The following is a 17955-nucleotide window of genomic DNA, read 5'->3' as shown; positions in this document are numbered from 1 at the left end:
TATGCTTTCAAAAAGAATTTTTATAATACCGGAACGGAAAGGTTTGATGCCTGAAAAACCTTAGCCAATCAGAAACCATAGCACTTGATGATGGATGATATAATATAATTGATTGGTTTATCATTTTTTAGGTATGATATGGAATTCTTTCAAAAAGGATAAAAAAGAAAAAGGAAACTAATACTTTCAATTCCTGTCAGAACACTTTTTCCTTTGTGTTTTGGGTAAGCCTGTCAGAAACACTAGGATTCATGTTTCATGAGTCATGATAATGGATGTTGGGTGCTGGCCTGACTTTTTGGAAGGTTGCCCTACGGTATGCGCGGCGAGCGAGCCGAAAGATGAAGAGTGGTAGTGTGGTATTACTATTGGTAAAAGTTTTAAAAAATGACTCGTAAATGGAATCGTTTTGGGCATCGGTTTTTGGGTTAACGGTCCGGTCGTCTGGTTTAAATGGATAACCTATTCTGACAGTAAAATTAAAAAAAAAAAAGAAATGGTAAAAAATCGTTGAACGGATCGATGGATCGACAGTTTGACCACCCGGGTTAATAGTTTATTGACTTTTTCAACAGTTTTTTTATCAGATTTCAGGTTTTGGGTAAAACGGAACCAGTTGCTTGGATGATTCCCGGGCTGAACGGTCTGATCGTCCGAGTAAATGATGGTTCGAAAACGTTGCTACTGGTAGAATGGTAATGGCATCTTGGGAATATATTCGGTACTTATATTTATTATTCATGGGAAGATGTTATCCATACAAGGTGAAATATGGCTATGGGGTCGGAATGAGACGCATTGTGAGTAGCAAATCCCAATTTGCAAGTGAGTCAAGTGGTCGATTCATTCTTAGCCTAACGTGGCTAAGTGGCCCAAACCCGCCAAATGCGTGGCTTCATTCGCTCATTATATATGACAAGGTACCGGGTTCTCTTAAGGCCTGGTTAGTGGCTTCAGTAAGCCATTTATTTGGATAAATGTATTTATTCGGTCAAATGTTTCTTAAAAAACACTTGCCTAGATAAGTATACATACCACTATTATTTTATTTTTTCGGTAAAGTTATATAATAACTGTTTTATCCATAAAAGTGTCATTATTGAGGGGATAATATTATCCAACGATGTATTAACAATTTGTCACAGAGACATAAGTGATTTATCCATAAAACGCACAGCTTAGGTTTTTTTTTTTTTTAAATGAAAAGGCTCAATAGCCTAACTTTCATTAGAAATCTTAGTAGATTCATTATTTACAACTTTCTTCAAGAACACTGGAACAGAAGACCAGGTACAAGAAGAGTTACAAGTCAAGCCAAAACGAGCTAAGGAATGAGCCACCTTGTTTGTCGATCTCGATGAAAACACTACTAAGAAATCAGGATGGTGATTTAGAATATTCTTGCAGTTGTGAAAGTGTAAATACACTCCACAGGGGATTACTTGAATCTTCCAACAAGAAATTAATCAGAGTAGCATAATAACCTTCAAAGATTGCTTTGAAAATACCACAGGATAATGCAAACTAGAGACTTTCAAGCAGAGCATGAGCCTCAGATTCCAAGGCAGAGCACGTACAAAGAGGAACAACTCGAGCATAGATCAATGTTCCATACTAGTCCTTAATGGTACATCCAACAGTGGCTCGAATTGGAGAAGTGGCACTGTCGAAGTTGATCTTAACCAGTCCAGTAGGAGGCTTACACCATTTGCTAGGGGGAGGTGGAACTAAAGCAACAGGTGGATCTTGAAAATTAGGAAGAACACCAACCAAAGATCGAGAAACAAATTCCCAAGCCTTACCAATTATCGGATCAGGAGACCAAACCTCCCCCTGGAATATAATCGCATTTCAAGCCAACCAAATGTGCCAAATGATGGAGAAGACCAATAGGTAAGGAGGATGAGGAAGGAGTAAGATGGAGCCCCCGGGGAAATCCAAAAGAATAGCAGTTTTAGTAGATACTGAAAGAGCTCAGTTCGGACACCCAGTTCAAAGCCAAACCAAACTAATTTTGCAATAGGGCACTTGAGGAGTAAATGGTCAACTGATTCCTCCTCAGACATACAAAGTGGGCAGCAAAACTCAAGATTGGACTTCCACACCTTGAGCCTATCATTTGTGGGGAGAGCATCATTCAAGGCCCTCAAAGAAAGATCATAATCTTGGGAAGTCCACTTGAGTTTCCAAAACTTGGACCATTCACAGTCCCCAAACAAGGACATCGCCTTTAAAGAACAAGGGAGTTCTGAATACAGAAGCCAATGGGCTGATGAGGTGGTGAAATGCCCATGGGGAGTAAGGGTCCAAACAAGGTGGTCCTCCATAACATTATTGTGCAATGGGAGATCTAAGGAAAGAATTTCTTGAGCTGAATGAGGTGGAAATTTGATTCACCAGTCCATGGTTCCAAGTCATTGAATGATGATTGATGACCACTTTCAATGAGTTATTTCTATGATGCTGAAAGGAAAGATCCACGTCACGAGACAACCAAGGGTCTGATATAGCATCAATACTCCACCCATTGCCAATAATCCAACGACAACATTTATGAAGGTGAGATATGCAAGCAAGGATACCTCGTCAAATATGTGTCCCCCGATTTTGGTTTTAACTTCTAAAAGTTGAAATTTCTGAAGTATTTTACACGAAAAACCTTCGCCTACAGGGATGAAGGGAACTTGAGTAACATCCAACCCATCTTCATGATATGGGCTCTACTAGCCACTTCCAAGTCACAAAAACCCAACCCACCACAAGCTTTAGGCTGACAAAACAAGGACCACTTTCTAAGGTGCAAACCGTTTGATTCAGAATCAGACCACCAGAAATTATGGCAAATGTTATTAAGCACCGTACATGTTTGCTTAGGAAGGAGGTAAGTCTGCATGATGTAATGAGGAATTGCTTGGAGAGTAGACTTAATGAGAACAGACCTACCAACATGGGACAAAGTGCACTACTTCCAGCCTGCCAATTTGGAATTAAGTCTGTCAACTAAGTAGCTCCACTCCTTAACTTTAGCCCTTCCCAGAAGCAGGGGACCGCCAAAATATTTGTCCGTTTGCCTTCAATGTGGCAACACCAAATTTTGAAAAAACGAGAGATCTCCTTTTCCAATGAGTGTTAGCACTGAAGTGAATAGCAGATTTCTGGAGATTTATTTCCTGGGCCGACCATTTACAAAAGGAGTTAAGCACCTCTAAGATTTGGTTTGTTTTAGAAGAACAATACCTTCCAAAAATTACTAAGTCATCAGCAAATAACAAATGAGTAAGCTTCATGCTAGAGTTACCGAATCTGAAACCATGAAAAAGATTTTGCACGCATTTGGCTTCCATCATTCTAGAAATAACTTCAGTACCGAGAATAAATAGATATGGAGAAAGTGGACAACCCCGTCTAAGGCCTCAAGAAGGAGAAAAGGATTTGCTTGGGCAATCATTAACAAGGATGGAGAAGCCCGGGGAAGATACACAGCATAGAATAAGATTGTAGAAAGCCTTAGAGAATTCGAAACAATTCAAAGTCTTCATGAGAAAGTTCCATTCAATACGGTCATATGCTTTTGATAAATCAATTTTCAGCATGAAATACCCTTACGTATCTTTCTGACATTTCATGGAATGGAGGACCTCCTGCACAATGATGGAATTATCAACTATGTTCCTTCATAGCGCAAATGCACACTAGAAAGGGAAGATGAGCTTCGAAAGTAGTGGCTTTAATCTGTTTGTAACAATTTTTGCAATGAGTTTGTACAGCACGTTGCTCAGCCCAATGGGCCTGAAATCATTGGGGGCCTTCCACAGAATCATTTTTTGGAATTAATCACAGAAATGTAGGGTTTACTTCACTGATGGATGAAGGATTTATGAAAATACCTTGCACCGAAGAGATAATTTCAGTCTCATCAAGTCCCAGCAATGCTAGATTGCACCAGTAGGGAAGCCATCGGGCCCAGGAGATTTCCATGGGCCCATACTGAACAGTGTTTGGGAAATTTCCGTCTTGTTGTCTTCATCAGAAATAGAGTGGGCAATGTCAGGAATATTGAAATCAGAAACATCCGGATTCTAAGAAGAGAAGAGGGCCTGAAAGTGGTTTACAAGGATTTCCTCAAATTGGCTCTTTGAAGATGTCCAAGACCCATCAGATTTTTTAAGGCAATGAATTCCATTTCTCCTTTTTCGGTTGGAAACCGAGATATGAAAGAATCATGTACAACAATCTCCATCAACATTCCAACTGATCCGGCTTCTTTGCTTCCAGTAAGTCTCCTCCCTCTTCAGCCAGGCAGATAATTCATTCTACAGGAAAGCAACTTTTTGGGAGCAAATAGAGTGGCATGGGAGAGATTGTTCATGCAATAGTTGATTTTCAATATGATTAATATGCCTCTTGATATTACCAAAATTGGAGCTGGACCAATTCCGGAGATCAACAAGTGCAGAGTTTAGTTTTGAAAACAACGTACCAGAAGACTTATTCCAAATATCATGGAAGCAAGAGCGGAACTGTGGTTCTTTAACCCAGAATTCTTCAAAACCGGTCTAACCTCATATGAATAAGACCATCATCAGAACGTTGGTTGGACCAAGAAAATCTAGGGCCAAAAAAGCCGATGTCAATCAGTCGACAATTTGCAACTAAGGATTCCAAGGGGTTGAAGTCCGATACCTACAGAACTCTACCACCCAATTTTTCAGATGCAGAAGAAATCATGTTCAAATCACCATACAAGCACCATGGCTTATCCGTCGAGATTGCATAGGAGTGAATCTCATTTAAGAAGCGCTGACGAGCCTCAGTGGACGGGTGAACATAGTAACAAAGAAGATCCCAACAACGGTAGTGAGGCATATTAAGTATAGAACAGACCACTGCATTATCAGAGAGCTTGAGAATGTTAAGGGATACATTGTTGGACCAACCAAACCAGAAACCGCCAGAACGACCACAAGATGGGATAATTTCAATATTATAATTGGAGCATCATCAAAGAAAATATTTGGGTCGACTTAAGTTATTCTTTGTTTCACAAATGAAGAAGACATCCGGTTTGTGTTTCAGTAGGAGTCTTTGAAGATAAAGAACTGTCAGACAACCCCCAGCACCTTGACAGTTCTAACACAGTATTCTCATGGCGCCTGGTGGGGCAGTTTGGGCCTTTCCACCACAGCCAACTCATCCAAATTGGGTTCATTTGATGGGGACCCGACCCGGTTCTGTTTCTTAAGCCTAATACGCGGATCACCAGTATCATCAAAGCATTTCCTTTTACGAAGCAACCCACGGGATGGAAACGGGGGATCAACGTGCATGGGCTGGACGTTATCATACAACGTACTAGGGAGGCAACTAGTCGAGGCCTCCAAAGGCAACTCAGATGGATTGAGATGGGGAATGAGAAGAGGAAGGGTTGTGGGATGATGCCACATCAGCATCTACAGATGCCAGAAATGGTTCCTGGGAAGGGTTGGCATTATAGTATTCATAATCAGTCTATTCTTGGGAACACGTCCCCCAACGTCCAAAGCTGCATGGGGGGCTTTACATGCAAAAACCACATCAGCAACCATTCCATTTCCCGTAGGCAGCTGAATTACATCCTCGACAAACCCAGGAGGAATAGGAACTTAGGAAGGGTCATTAGTTCAGGCCCTTGGAACTCTCCGACCGGCGAACCATGACGAACATTCGGGCAATCATCCCATGGAGACATCGAGCGGGGGCAACCATTCCACTTAGGGGGTGTTCTTTTTTTGGATTTTGAGAGGGGGGAAAGTTGGTCAATAGGATTTTAGTTCTCATTGACCAAGAATCTCATGTTCTTTTTTCAGGTTTAAGTAGGAGTTAGGAAAGTTTATTTTCATGGGTATCACTTACCTAGGTGGGTAAATAATTTTCCCACCAACACTTGAATGGGACAAAAATGCCCCTTTTAATAATGAATTTTTATGGATAAAATGGCCATTGCCTTATTTACATGAGAAGTAAAGAACATGGGTAAATGCACTTATCCGGATAAATGTTTCCTAGGAAAAACTTACCCAGGTAACTACATTTACCCAGGTAAATAACTTACTAAAAAGTGAATGACGCCTTAGTATCATTATTGAGTAGGGATGTAAACGGATCGAATTTGAATTGGATAAGACAATATCCGAATTCGAATCCAAATAGAAAATCCGATACCCAAATTCGATATCCGACAGATATTGAAAATTAATATCCGAATTTGAATTTGATTAAATATTCGAATATTCGATTCCATTCAAATTCGATTAATTAATTATTTTAGATAATTAATAAATATATAAAATAAATATTTTAGTGATATAAAATATATAAATATATAAATTGTTTATATAACTTAATTATTATATATATTATATTTTATATATTATATATAAGAATTAAATAATTAGTCAAATTCGGATATTTATCCAAATTCGAATCCGATTAACTATTCAATAAGAATAAGATATCCGAATTCATTTTTGAATACCGTTGACAACCCTATTATTGAGGAATAGGGGATAATATTTTTTGATAGGACCCACTAATTTCAAAACGTGAATGTAGGTTTTTTTCTTTTTCATTTGACCCGCCAACTTAGTTGTACCCCAGTTACCATAAAACGCACAAGGACCAACTCTTAATAGACCACTTAAGAAGAACTGACCACCTGCATCAACCCCATACATGCCAATAATTCTGGTTTTCCACGAGGCCAATAGACCACCCATTTGGCCACGTCATAGCACCCGAGTTTGACACTCTCATTCCTTGGTTGGTTAGATCATGATGTAGCTAGAGGAACTGAGGAGGCTTGGTTTGCGGTGCACCACTTTTTAATTGAATATTCTTGTGATTTATGACTTTTTCTTTAGTTTGAACATATTTAAATCGCCTTTCTTACTATTTTATTTTACTTTATAAATGTGTATTTAACAATTTGTCAGAACAATAATCCCAGATTCCCAATTAACAATTAAACATTACTCTGGTTGCTAATGCTAACCACTCACCCGTACTGACTGTACTCCCAAAGGTCAAAAGGGCCAAGGCCAAGACAATAAAATCTGCCCCAAAACAAACCTGCCTTTGTATGAAAAACAAAAAAAACAAAACTTAAGCGCTAAAAGGCCTCCCACTCTAAACAACAGACAATGATACCGTATGCCAGTTCAAATTCAGAATTAAATTCTCACACCGACCATTCAGATAAAGATGAAAAGGGCTAGTTGCATAAAATTATAAGAATAACAAATTAAAGAGTGGAGAACTAAGCTGTTGGTCAAAATATAAAATTATAATCTTTCCATTCCTCTAATAATTTTTCGTTTGTATACAGGAGTCGTTCAATCTGCAGTAGAAGAATCACATAAAAATAACAGATGCCATGCCCTTCACCTTGTCTTGGTTGTTTAATGTCAATCAAAGCCTTAATAATGACCGAGCAACTGTACTTCCCACTTGCTTCAAAGCAAAGTATCAACTGTAAGAATTCGTGTATTAGCATCTCATCTTGTATTCTTTTTCATGCTTTGTCTTTAACTTCATCATCAGAATTTAATCAACCTTGGCCTTATTATCTCATCAATCCAAAATCAGAAGATGCAATGCGGGCCACCAGGGGGCTGGTAACTCTTTGCTTTCTTTTCTTCCATGTTAGGGACCCAAATACATAGCCTTTTGATGGAGAAACCACCTTGAAATTCACAGTGAAATTGATATTTTGGCCATAGCTGTTGAAGACTAGAAACTTGGGAGTGACAGTAACATTAATTCCAGGGGGAGGAGATACTACTGCCCTATAGATGCTTCTTGGCTCCCCCACATTAGTTACAGTTCGAATGACTGTGTAACTATCTTTAAGATTGGGCACTATAATCGATGGGTAGTTTAGATCAGATGCTGTTACAAACGTGTGATTACATGTGCTGTTATCACTTGTAATCAGGTGCACTGACCTCTCACCATAGCCAATTGAACAGAGAAAACTTTCGTAATCAACAGGTTTTGCATCATAGACTAGACCAGGATTTAGGACTCCTGTTGGATTAATGAAGCCTGAGCCATAATCAAAAGAATTCCCCCTTCTTCCTTCAGGGTCCACCATGATGGGTTTGCCATTCTTATCCAAGATGGTAGCTGCATTTTTCCAAGGCAATGTCAGACTCTTCAAAAGATGTTAACTGTTAATACATGATTCTAAAAACTCAACGACATGATGTTTGACCAAGAAAATTCTTGTTAAAAAACAATTATGCCAATAAAATTTCTATCAGACTGAAGGACAACTAAATTTCAATCCTGAGAGAAACAACAAGGTCAAAATTAAGTCTTCAGCAGAATAACCACATGGCGTTAAAGGTCATCGTTGAAAGCTGTTAACCTTTTGCTCAACTCTCAAGAAGAAAGCCATGAATAATAATTGTATTTTAGAAAGTTGTACAAGCTAACATTTGTGTTATTGTCATCAATATCATTTTTTCACTAATAAAACAAAAGAGTACGAGACTGCATACTCTTCCTAAAGAAAACCATTTTGTACATAACTCAAAAATAGGATTACCTACAGGACAAGCTTGAAAAATTCAAGGATGAAAAAGATCAAGATAAGAACAGGGCCATTTCATAAATGATCATCAAATGAAGATTTAAGTTTTATATAAAAAGGTCCTTTAAAATTTGGAATTTTACCAGTAGTCATAATCGCTGATTTGATTGCTGATGGAGACCATGATGGATATACAGCCTTTACCAAGGCTGCAATTCCTGTTACATGTGGACATGCCATAGAAGTTCCAGAGAGAATGTTAAAGTTCAAATTTGCAATTGCAGGAGACCAAGCTGCAAGGATATTTAGTCCAGGTGCTGCGACATCAGGCTAGACACATTTAAACACCCAAAAAGAAACTGTAAGACACCCAGCAAACCAAATGAGATGTTTGAGCTATGTAATAAGCCCTACCTTCAAAATTTCCGGAGTCAAAGCATTAGGACCTTTCGAAGAAAATGCTGCAACACGAGGAGCAGGTCGAGATCCTAGTACAGTCTTAGCAGGCAAGATACGGGAAGTTGGCCTCCTGAAAATGCTTATGGAAAAACATCCAAATTAGAGAACAAAATAATGAAAATCTTATTTGGTTGTTGTGATTCTGAAGGAGGAAACAAACCGTGTATGATTAATATAAGATAGAATCTTGTCACCAGTTCTCTCTCCAACAATTGCAGCAGGGATCACAAAGGGAATTCCAACATCCTTATCTGCCTCATCTATAAGAATCATTCCAGCTCCTCCAGCTTCTTTTACTACCACACTCTTTGCCAGCTTTGACTCCGAAGAACTCTCAGCATGCCGGCAAACCAGAATCTTCCCTCTAGCTTTAGTACTATTCAAAGAGCTCTCTAAACAAAAACTACAATAACAAATAAGAATGGTTAAAAATTTGACATAATGTTCATATCTACTAAATACCAAGAATCTTTTGCTTCACCTGGACTGATAGGGGGTGAAATATCCAGCATAGGCTTCCGAAGCAGAGATTATCCGCCTTGAGGCATTCATTTCAAAAAGAGTGAGACTTTCACCCTATCCAATAGTAGAAAGCTTCTTAGAGAAAAGGAATATCAGTTGAACCTCTGAAGAACAATTAAGGAGCTTACCGTGAAATTAGTTCCATCTCCTAGTATGATATCAGATATGAAGTCCCTATCTGTTGAACTAGCAGCAACTGTTATCATCCAAGGCGCAAGATTTGTTGCAGAGGCTGGAGTGCCACTATTTCCAGCAGAAGAAACCACCAGAATCCCATGGCTAGCAGCATGGAATGACCCCACAGAGATGGCATCACTAAAGTAATCACCCTGAGGAGCATCAGGGCCCACAGAGAGAGACAAGATGTCAACCCTGTCTCTTATTGCATCATCAAATGCAGCTAGTAAGTCTACATCATAGCAACCAGAGTCCCAACATGTTTTGTATACTGCAATCCTGGCCATGGGAGCGCCTCCTCTAGCTCCTCCTGTGGCTAACCCATTAAAATTCATGTTTGTCACATACCGACCAGCTGCTGTTGAGGCTGTGTGGCTTCCATGACCAGAACTGTCCCGTGGAGATTTGAATGTCAATGTCTTTACTGAATCTTCTTCAGCTTCATAGCCGCTTAAGTAATACCTTGCTCCTATCACTTTTCTGCATGGTAAATGAATAAAGCCAAAGAGCTGTATCATCTAGAAAACTTTATTAGCATATATAAAATTCAAGGTTTTGTCAATATATACCTGTTGCAAGATGAAGCATTAAACTCCTCTCCAGCTTGGCATTGTCCCTTCCATCTGGAGGGCACTGGAGGCATATCATAATCGCTGAAACTTGGGGACTCTGGCCATATTCCTGAATGATGACAATACAAGTTAATACCTTATGTCCTAAAATAGATTTTTAGATATCTTATGTTGTAAATAACTTAACAATGGATACAGCATTAAACAGAACAGAATGGTGAAATAGGATTCATGTAGTCGACCCCATTTCTTGCAGCTATTTAAAATAGCCCTGGTTTTGCCAGGGGACCTGTCCTCAGTAATTCCAGCTTTGCCTACCAAGTCTTTTAGTAAGAGAGGTAGGAGATTATGGTAGATTCTTCAAGGGGCACTAAACTGATCCATTTGGTTGGAGCAGAACAGGCAGAGTTTTTAACCAAGTGGGTCTTGATCCTGAGAAGCTAATTGGGAAGATTGAAAGGCAGCTGATAGATTGGGCAAGGTGCACAGAAGGAATTAAAGGCATAACTAAAAGGGATGAAACAATGGGAAAGGATTCTTTTTGTGGATTTTGTAAATGAATGAATAGTGAAAATAGGAAGGACACTCATTATACTTTTATATAGGTGTATAGATCTATGTATCTTAATACATTTGTACTTTTTGAGGGACACTCACCCTCCTTTTAAGCAATACAATACACCAATTTACCTTTCAAGAAGAAAAAAAAAAGATTTTTGCAGTCCAATAAGCTGTTCCTAAGCAAATTCTCTCTATTTTGTTACCCATAAAAAAATACACATATTGGTTCTGTTGAATTTGAACCAAAGTCACCTAAATGTTTTAACATAGAGCATAGACCTTCTGTGCATGGAGAGATCAAACAGCTCTTCCCAGAGATAGCTTTGTTAGTCATCAGATAAGCATACCTTGTAACTAAGAAAACCAAAAGCGTTCAGGTGGGGGGAGGGGGTGGGGAGAGACATAATTCGAGAGTTAATGAGTTACGTAAGTATTTGGCATAAAAGAGTAGAAGAATGATGGCGCAAGAGGGAATATCAAACAACAAATACAGAAAGGATAACCACAAATCTATCAAAATGCACTGATTAGGTTTAATGGAATGAAGCCTACAACAATTACCGGAACAAAAGCCAGATCAATCTTATAACAAGGATACCAGTTTTCATAGACTTTTTATTTATAAATGATAGGTCAGACTTGGTGGGATACTGGCACTGGAGAGGCACGGTGGAGTCCTTCATATTCAGCATACGTTTCAAATGACGAACACAAATGGAATTTGTCAAAAGCTAAATGAGGAATTTGAAGTAAGCAGATCCTATATGACGGAACATTCTGCTAATTTTCATATGTTGAGGGTCAATGAAATTGCTAAATAATCAAAATATGAATATGGGTGTCCATAAGATTCTCAAATTTCGTTCAGGAGGGCACTCAATGAGATTACTCACCTGTATCTATGAAACCAATGATGACATTTTCTTGGTTCTTGGTGGAATAACCAGGAATTTCCATTTCTTCGTCGCTCACGAGACCCATAAAATCCCAAGAATGGGTGGTGTGCAGAGTTCTTTTCAAATTTGGAAACACAGAAACCACACCAGGCATCCCTGGGATATCAAGTAATTTCGGATTAGATATAAATATGTAATTTAACTAGAAAAATAGTAATTATGATTTGAATTAACAACCAACTTACTGGATATTTCCAGAGCTTGCGTATCAGTTAACTTTGCTGCAAATCCTCTGAAACCATGTCTATAACTATATACATGAGAAGCCTGGGCTTGTTCAATGCTGTAGAAGATAGAATGGGAAGAAAATAAATAAACAGAGAACAAAAAGAAGGAACCCATTGGAGAAAATCTCGTATTAAGATTCAGTCCACCATCATTGAGCATTGAGTACAGACCTTCCTCCATGAACGGCAGTTAGGATTTCATGGTTTTGCCTCAAAACCTCATCTGGGTCATCGGTAGTTCTGCGACCCATGTAAACTACATAAACCTGCAGTGCACTGAAGTGTTAAAAATGGGGAAAAGAAACGAAAGAATCGTGTAAACACAGAAAAATATAAAGAAGGCGGAAAAAAAATGAAAAATTCAAAAACAGATATTCAATCTAACTGCAACACCAATTGACCTTAGAAGAGAGACAAAGGGCGATTTCTGAGGCAAGAACGAAAAGAAGCAAATGAATAATGCTTCTAAGCCTCAAAGCAGCCATTGTTTAAAGAATAGAATTAGAGAGAGAGATAGAAGGAGAGAGACCAGCTTTAAATAAGGGGAGAGAAGGGGCGAGGGGCGGAGAGAGATGGAGTAACGGCTTTACATAAGCAAAGAAAAAGGCAAAGGGAAGAGACTACAGAGTAGGTCCAATTGGAGATGGGTCACAGGATTACTGTGGTATTTATAGAGTATTATAGTGTAAAAGCTCTGCTAGGGAGGGTACGTGAACCGGATATTTTGGAGGAAAGTGGGCGATGCCATGATGAAACGTGAAGTGAAAAGGGTTACTTGTGTTTTGGCTATAATGCTTAATTGCGTAGACAGGCATCTTGGGGTTTAGGCAACACCAACTTACAGAATTGGCCTAAATCCTGGAAAGTGCAGAGGCAGAGTATGGTTGGGAAAAGAGCTCAGCAAGGCAGACACTGTAAATTTTAGAATAGAATAGATGGTTAATTGTTTAGTGTTATTCTTCTTTTGGAATTTGGACAGTGCTGTTAAAAATTTCCCTGTTAATATTCTATTATAATACTTATAAATAATGAAAGCTTGATTGAGTACAAGAAATGTATTTCTTATCTTAGCAAGGAAGTTTAGTTTCACTCTGCCTCCATTTTTTTATTTTTTTTCTTTCCTTTGCTTCAAAGGCCCAAGATTATTGGGACAATGGATGCGGGGTTTCATGATCTTGTCACTCGCTGTTCCCATCTGGGTTAATGGAGAATTGGAGATAGATGGTTGCATTGCATTTGCACCCACTCTAACAGAGTACAGAGATGATTTATTAGCCATTTAGGGAATTCCCATCTCGATTTTGGGTTAAACTTCCAGATAAGGACCATGTGGCTTGGCCGGTCGCATCCATCAGTTAAACCATGTAGATCAAAATAAAAAGAATGGCAGAGTCGGAGCTTCGGAGGTGCATAGCCATAGATTTATAACTTGTTCTTCTTTCGAAATTCTACCACGGGTCACCGGCCACCGCCCAGGCGGAAGGCGCCTACACCACACCTTTGTGCTATTGCTGCTCGTGAGTCCTATCATTTCATGGATTGGCTGTGAGTGCACGCTTGACACTTGGGCTTGGGTGATTCACCAGCTGATGTTGTGTGTTCCCCTACTCCTACAGTCCTCTCCTCGTGAAGTGATATCCCCCATATGGGAATGAGATGGGCCTGTGATTAATATGGCTTGGTGATCCAACTCCAACACCTCCCTTCTCCAAAGCTTTATGCCTATGGGCTTATCTTATGGCTGTAGTCTGTAAAGTTTAAACTGATCGGATCCAATTCCAATTTTATAGTTACATTATTTATATTTACATTTATTCAAATTTGGATCTCAACTATTATTTGTAGAAAAAAAAAATTCAATTGCAGCATTATCAAAGCCAAATCCAGCGTTTTTTCTTTGGGATGATCAAATCTAGAGACCGAGTTGACAATAACCACTGGATAGTGGATACACAACCAGGCCCACTTCATGAGAATGGGCCCACAAACACTACTAAGAATCATATGTGAGGACTGAAGACGAAGACCAACGTAAGGTACGGACTTATTGGTTGGGTGGGTGAAGTTGAAGAAGGCCCACTCGCTCCTTACACATTCACGTCCAACTCCAAGTTAGAAAAAAAAGAAAAGAAAAGAAAAAGAAATGAAGACGAATAATTTTGTTCAGATGAAGATGGGCCCATTCTCATGTTTTTTTAGAAAGAAAAGCCCTGTCAAACTTAACAATAAGGTTCAGACCAGAGAATATATACTTTTATATATTCATTAGATGGAACGAGGGCTTCGTTAAGGTGGGCCTTCTCCATTCTCACTTCTCAATCGAATCCAAAGCACGGATTTACAAAACACCCTATATGGAATGGAAGAGATAGTAGTTTCAAAGTTTTTAAAATTGAACTGGACAAAGAATTGTTCAGGGGTCTGGTTCTTAGGTTGAATGGTCTGATCGTTTGAATTGAACAAACAGTTCATTTTGATAAAAAAAAAAAAAAAAAACAGTTAAAAACCACTAAATGATTCAAACGATTGGACCGTTTTTTTACCAAAAGACGATTCTAGAATAAAATGGAACCAATCAAATGACCAGTTTCAAGTTTTTCTGGTCCAACTGTCCAATCCAGTTGATTTTTAAAACATTGAGTAGTTCAAATTTATGCCCCACAGGCACCTTACACATCTTAGAGTGCATTAAAAATATCTTTAATACTTGTCAGAGGAACTAATACATAGCTGGGATGGGGCTGTGAGGCGTGTGTGGGGCGCCTGCACGAATTAGTGCCTTCCGGCAACCTATTCTATCGAAGAAATTGGCCTCAGTGTAAGGATAAAAGGAAAAAAAAAAAAAAAAACAGATCTGGCTGTTTCCAGTTTGGTAAAAAAGTATTTATAACTAAAATTCTTTTAACTATAAAAAGCCAAAAAAAAGGGATTGAATGGAAACGAAAAGCTCCCAAACCCAGACTACCTTTGCCAAACAGTAAAATTTTCGATAAGAAACTGGACTGGACAAAATCAGTTAGACTAAATTTGACTTTAATTGGATAAACTTTTATTTACGAGATTACATCTGCATGTGAATTCTTTATTTGTGAAAGGGACTGTTATGCAGCTTATGTACATAAAACGTTGACGTGGATGTTGGGTAAAACCGTAAAAGAGTAATTTAAATTAATCATTATTTTTTATTAATTAAAAATATAAATAAAAAACTAATGAGATAACATATCATGTGCATCATGTGCAGGAAGCTTCAAACCAGCCTTGCGCTGTTTTTTACAGACAGCCAATCTTTGTCGTCCCACTGGGTAAACCAGTAGCTCTTTCCTTATTTTCGAATTAAAAAAGAAAAAAAAATCGTTTTCCTTCTTATGATGTTTGTCGCTTTTTGGCTTCAAACATTTTCAATTTTTTTTTTCCGTTAAATTTTAATACTTTATTTAATGTTTAATTATGTAATACTTAATTATAACTTAAATGTTTTGAAGATCTCAAATTCATTTCACCTTGCAATGTTTTGTGAGTGGATGTTAATTTGAGCCCTTATCATCATCATTTGTCATCTTCCTTGCTTTCTTTATTTCTTTTGATTCTTTTGATGAGAGAACTCATTTCATTTTCCATTAATAAAAAGGTTTCTCAGTAAAAAGATTATAAAGATGTAGTGGTACAAATCATTGACTAAATCTTGTTGTCATTTATGAAAGATGTTCCTGATGTATAACTTTAGTGTGCAGTGAACCTGTTTTTGTGGATAGGAGATTTGAATTGTTTATGACACTTATATCTTGTTCATAGACTGGATTCGAATTTGGCTTTTGTTAAAATTTAAATGGACTGGGTTCAAAGCCAAAACTTGATGCAATTTAAGTCAAGCCCAAAGCCCGGCCCGTGAATAGATATACTTGTCATATCTCTTATATTTCAACATTTCTAGCACCAATTACTAAAATCCACCTATGCCAAAACAGTCCTTACACCGTGCTCACTGTCTTTCTAAAAGTATTTGTATGTTTTCATATATGGGGAGTTATTCTCAATACACAACTGCAGGTAGGTGACTGTGAACATAGTGTGAGGATGATTTTGTGTGGACTGAATTCGAATTCCCTCTGTTTCCACCCCTTTTATCGCATGTGAGTGTGATGTTATATTCTGTAGTAAAAAAACCGTATGATAAAGTTCAACTAAGAAATCGGGCATCAGGAAAAGACAATAATATAATAACGCCCAAGGAAGAGTGGGTTGAAAAGTAAAGTCATTTTGATTACATGTAGTTGGGACTTGGGAGTGGGGCTGTGGGATGTGTTCATTTGTTGGGCCATGATAGTAAACAGAGAGCCACTGCTATGGGGGCCTGGCCTAAGGCCCATCTATGGGTCGGATCTGGTCTCCTGTCTGGCTGTCTCCTGAAATATTTAAAAGGTCTCAAGCCTCTTCCTCAATCCCTTAATTATTATAAAATAAAAATAGATATTGGTGCATATCAATAAATGAGCTTCATTTGCCCCTAAACCCAAAGACTGTATAACTCTCTCCCTCCGATCCACACAAGCCGAGAAAAAACAACAAAACTAAAACAAGTACAGTCATCTAAACCTGGCATTTGACAAACCAATTCAATACATCCATTGACAAGGGAATCCGCTTACTGATTTCCTTCCCTGCAAATATAGTGAAAAGAAACCGTAAGAAGAGATTTAAATTCACACGCATCATGAAAAACCTATAAAAGACATTGCAAGGACCCAAGCCATCATGACTCGGAAGATGCACCAAAAATTGGTTGTCACATTCCACCATTGATATAAGCATAATTGTAGGCACCTTCTTAGAGCACAAACCTCAGCTTGCATAGAGGAGATGAACATAATTAGCATGAAATCTTCCCTCACTGTCCCTTACTCCCTTATAATCCCTATAATTCCTATACCTCCACCTCCCCAATACAGCCCGATACGTCGATAAAGGTGTATTGGACTGTATCTTGGCTCGCTATTCTTTTTTTTTTTTTTTTAGCTTTTTCTTTGAAACTTGTTCAAGGGGATCGATTTAAGACCTGTCTACCCCTTGAAATAGGTAGGACCCGAAAACACATTGTGTAAGGATGTATCAAAGGGGCCCCAATACAATACATATTGATCGATACACCCAATATTTGTACAAAATTACCTCTGCAAGCACCACGAATATTTAATTAAAGCATAATTTAACTACCAAATGAGAAAAAAAAAACTACCAACAAATCCACCATCAATTGGTTATAGCTATACAAATAGTTAATTAAAGCATTATCTCAAACTTTCTACCAAGGTAATTAACTCCAATAATAAACAACTCCCTACTTGACTCATAAAACATTTGTACACTTGGCAACTAGATTGAACAGGCCAGAGACCTGGCAGAATCAGCACCTGCAAAAGTTGATCTTGATTGATTATTGGATTGTGAGGACATTTAATTCCAAAATCGGCAGATGGTTGCTCCACTTGGCCTGAATCAAATCAGGTAGAAAAAAAAAAAAAAAAAAAGGAAAGAGGAACTAGCACTACTGTTTATTCTTTTTTAATTTTAAACTGCAATTCATGAAAGGAGGTAGGCAAAGTATAAATGTGAAACATTGTGCTGTGATTGCAATCAAACTGACATCACAATCAATGGCTTATTAGAAGGGTAAATTAAAACTTGTGATTGCTCATTGAGCATTGGCACATGCATGTCATGATCATCATGTGGCAAGTACAAAATGAGTCTACAGTGGGCACTCAAAAGAGTTATGAATACTCATCAAGTATGTTTGTTGACTACCCCCCAAACCCCCTATTCGGTGCTTTAACAATTAGCAGCTTAGCACTGCTCAGTTTCATGATAACAAATGCAAAATAACTAATGGTCTATTATCTTCTCATGGA

At 38.3% G+C, this 17955-nt stretch overlaps 1 protein-coding gene across 1 annotated transcript; it reads right to left on the bottom strand.

Annotated features, from left to right (window-relative positions):
- Nucleotides 1-7302: 7302 nt before the first annotated feature.
- On the bottom strand, nucleotides 7303-12804 carry LOC148849606 (subtilisin-like serine-protease S). The gene is made up of 11 exons (XM_088952428.1): nucleotides 12448-12804; nucleotides 12218-12312; nucleotides 12005-12102; nucleotides 11757-11915; nucleotides 10300-10411; nucleotides 9682-10210; nucleotides 9513-9607; nucleotides 9192-9434; nucleotides 8987-9101; nucleotides 8716-8902; nucleotides 7303-8163 (listed from the first exon to the last, which is right to left on the bottom strand). The coding sequence occupies exons 1-11, from the start codon at nucleotides 12529-12531 to the stop codon at nucleotides 7601-7603; spliced, it is 2280 nt and encodes a 759-aa protein (XP_088808554.1). The 5' UTR covers nucleotides 12532-12804; the 3' UTR covers nucleotides 7303-7600.
- Nucleotides 12805-17955: the final 5151 nt, after the last annotated feature.

This window comes from Nelumbo lutea, chromosome 6, assembly GCF_056320005.1.
Source record: "Nelumbo lutea isolate HS-2025 chromosome 6, American lotus-T2T, whole genome shotgun sequence".
Lineage (NCBI taxonomy): Eukaryota > Viridiplantae > Streptophyta > Magnoliopsida > Proteales > Nelumbonaceae > Nelumbo > Nelumbo lutea.
This window is presented reverse-complemented; position numbering and strand designations above follow the sequence as displayed.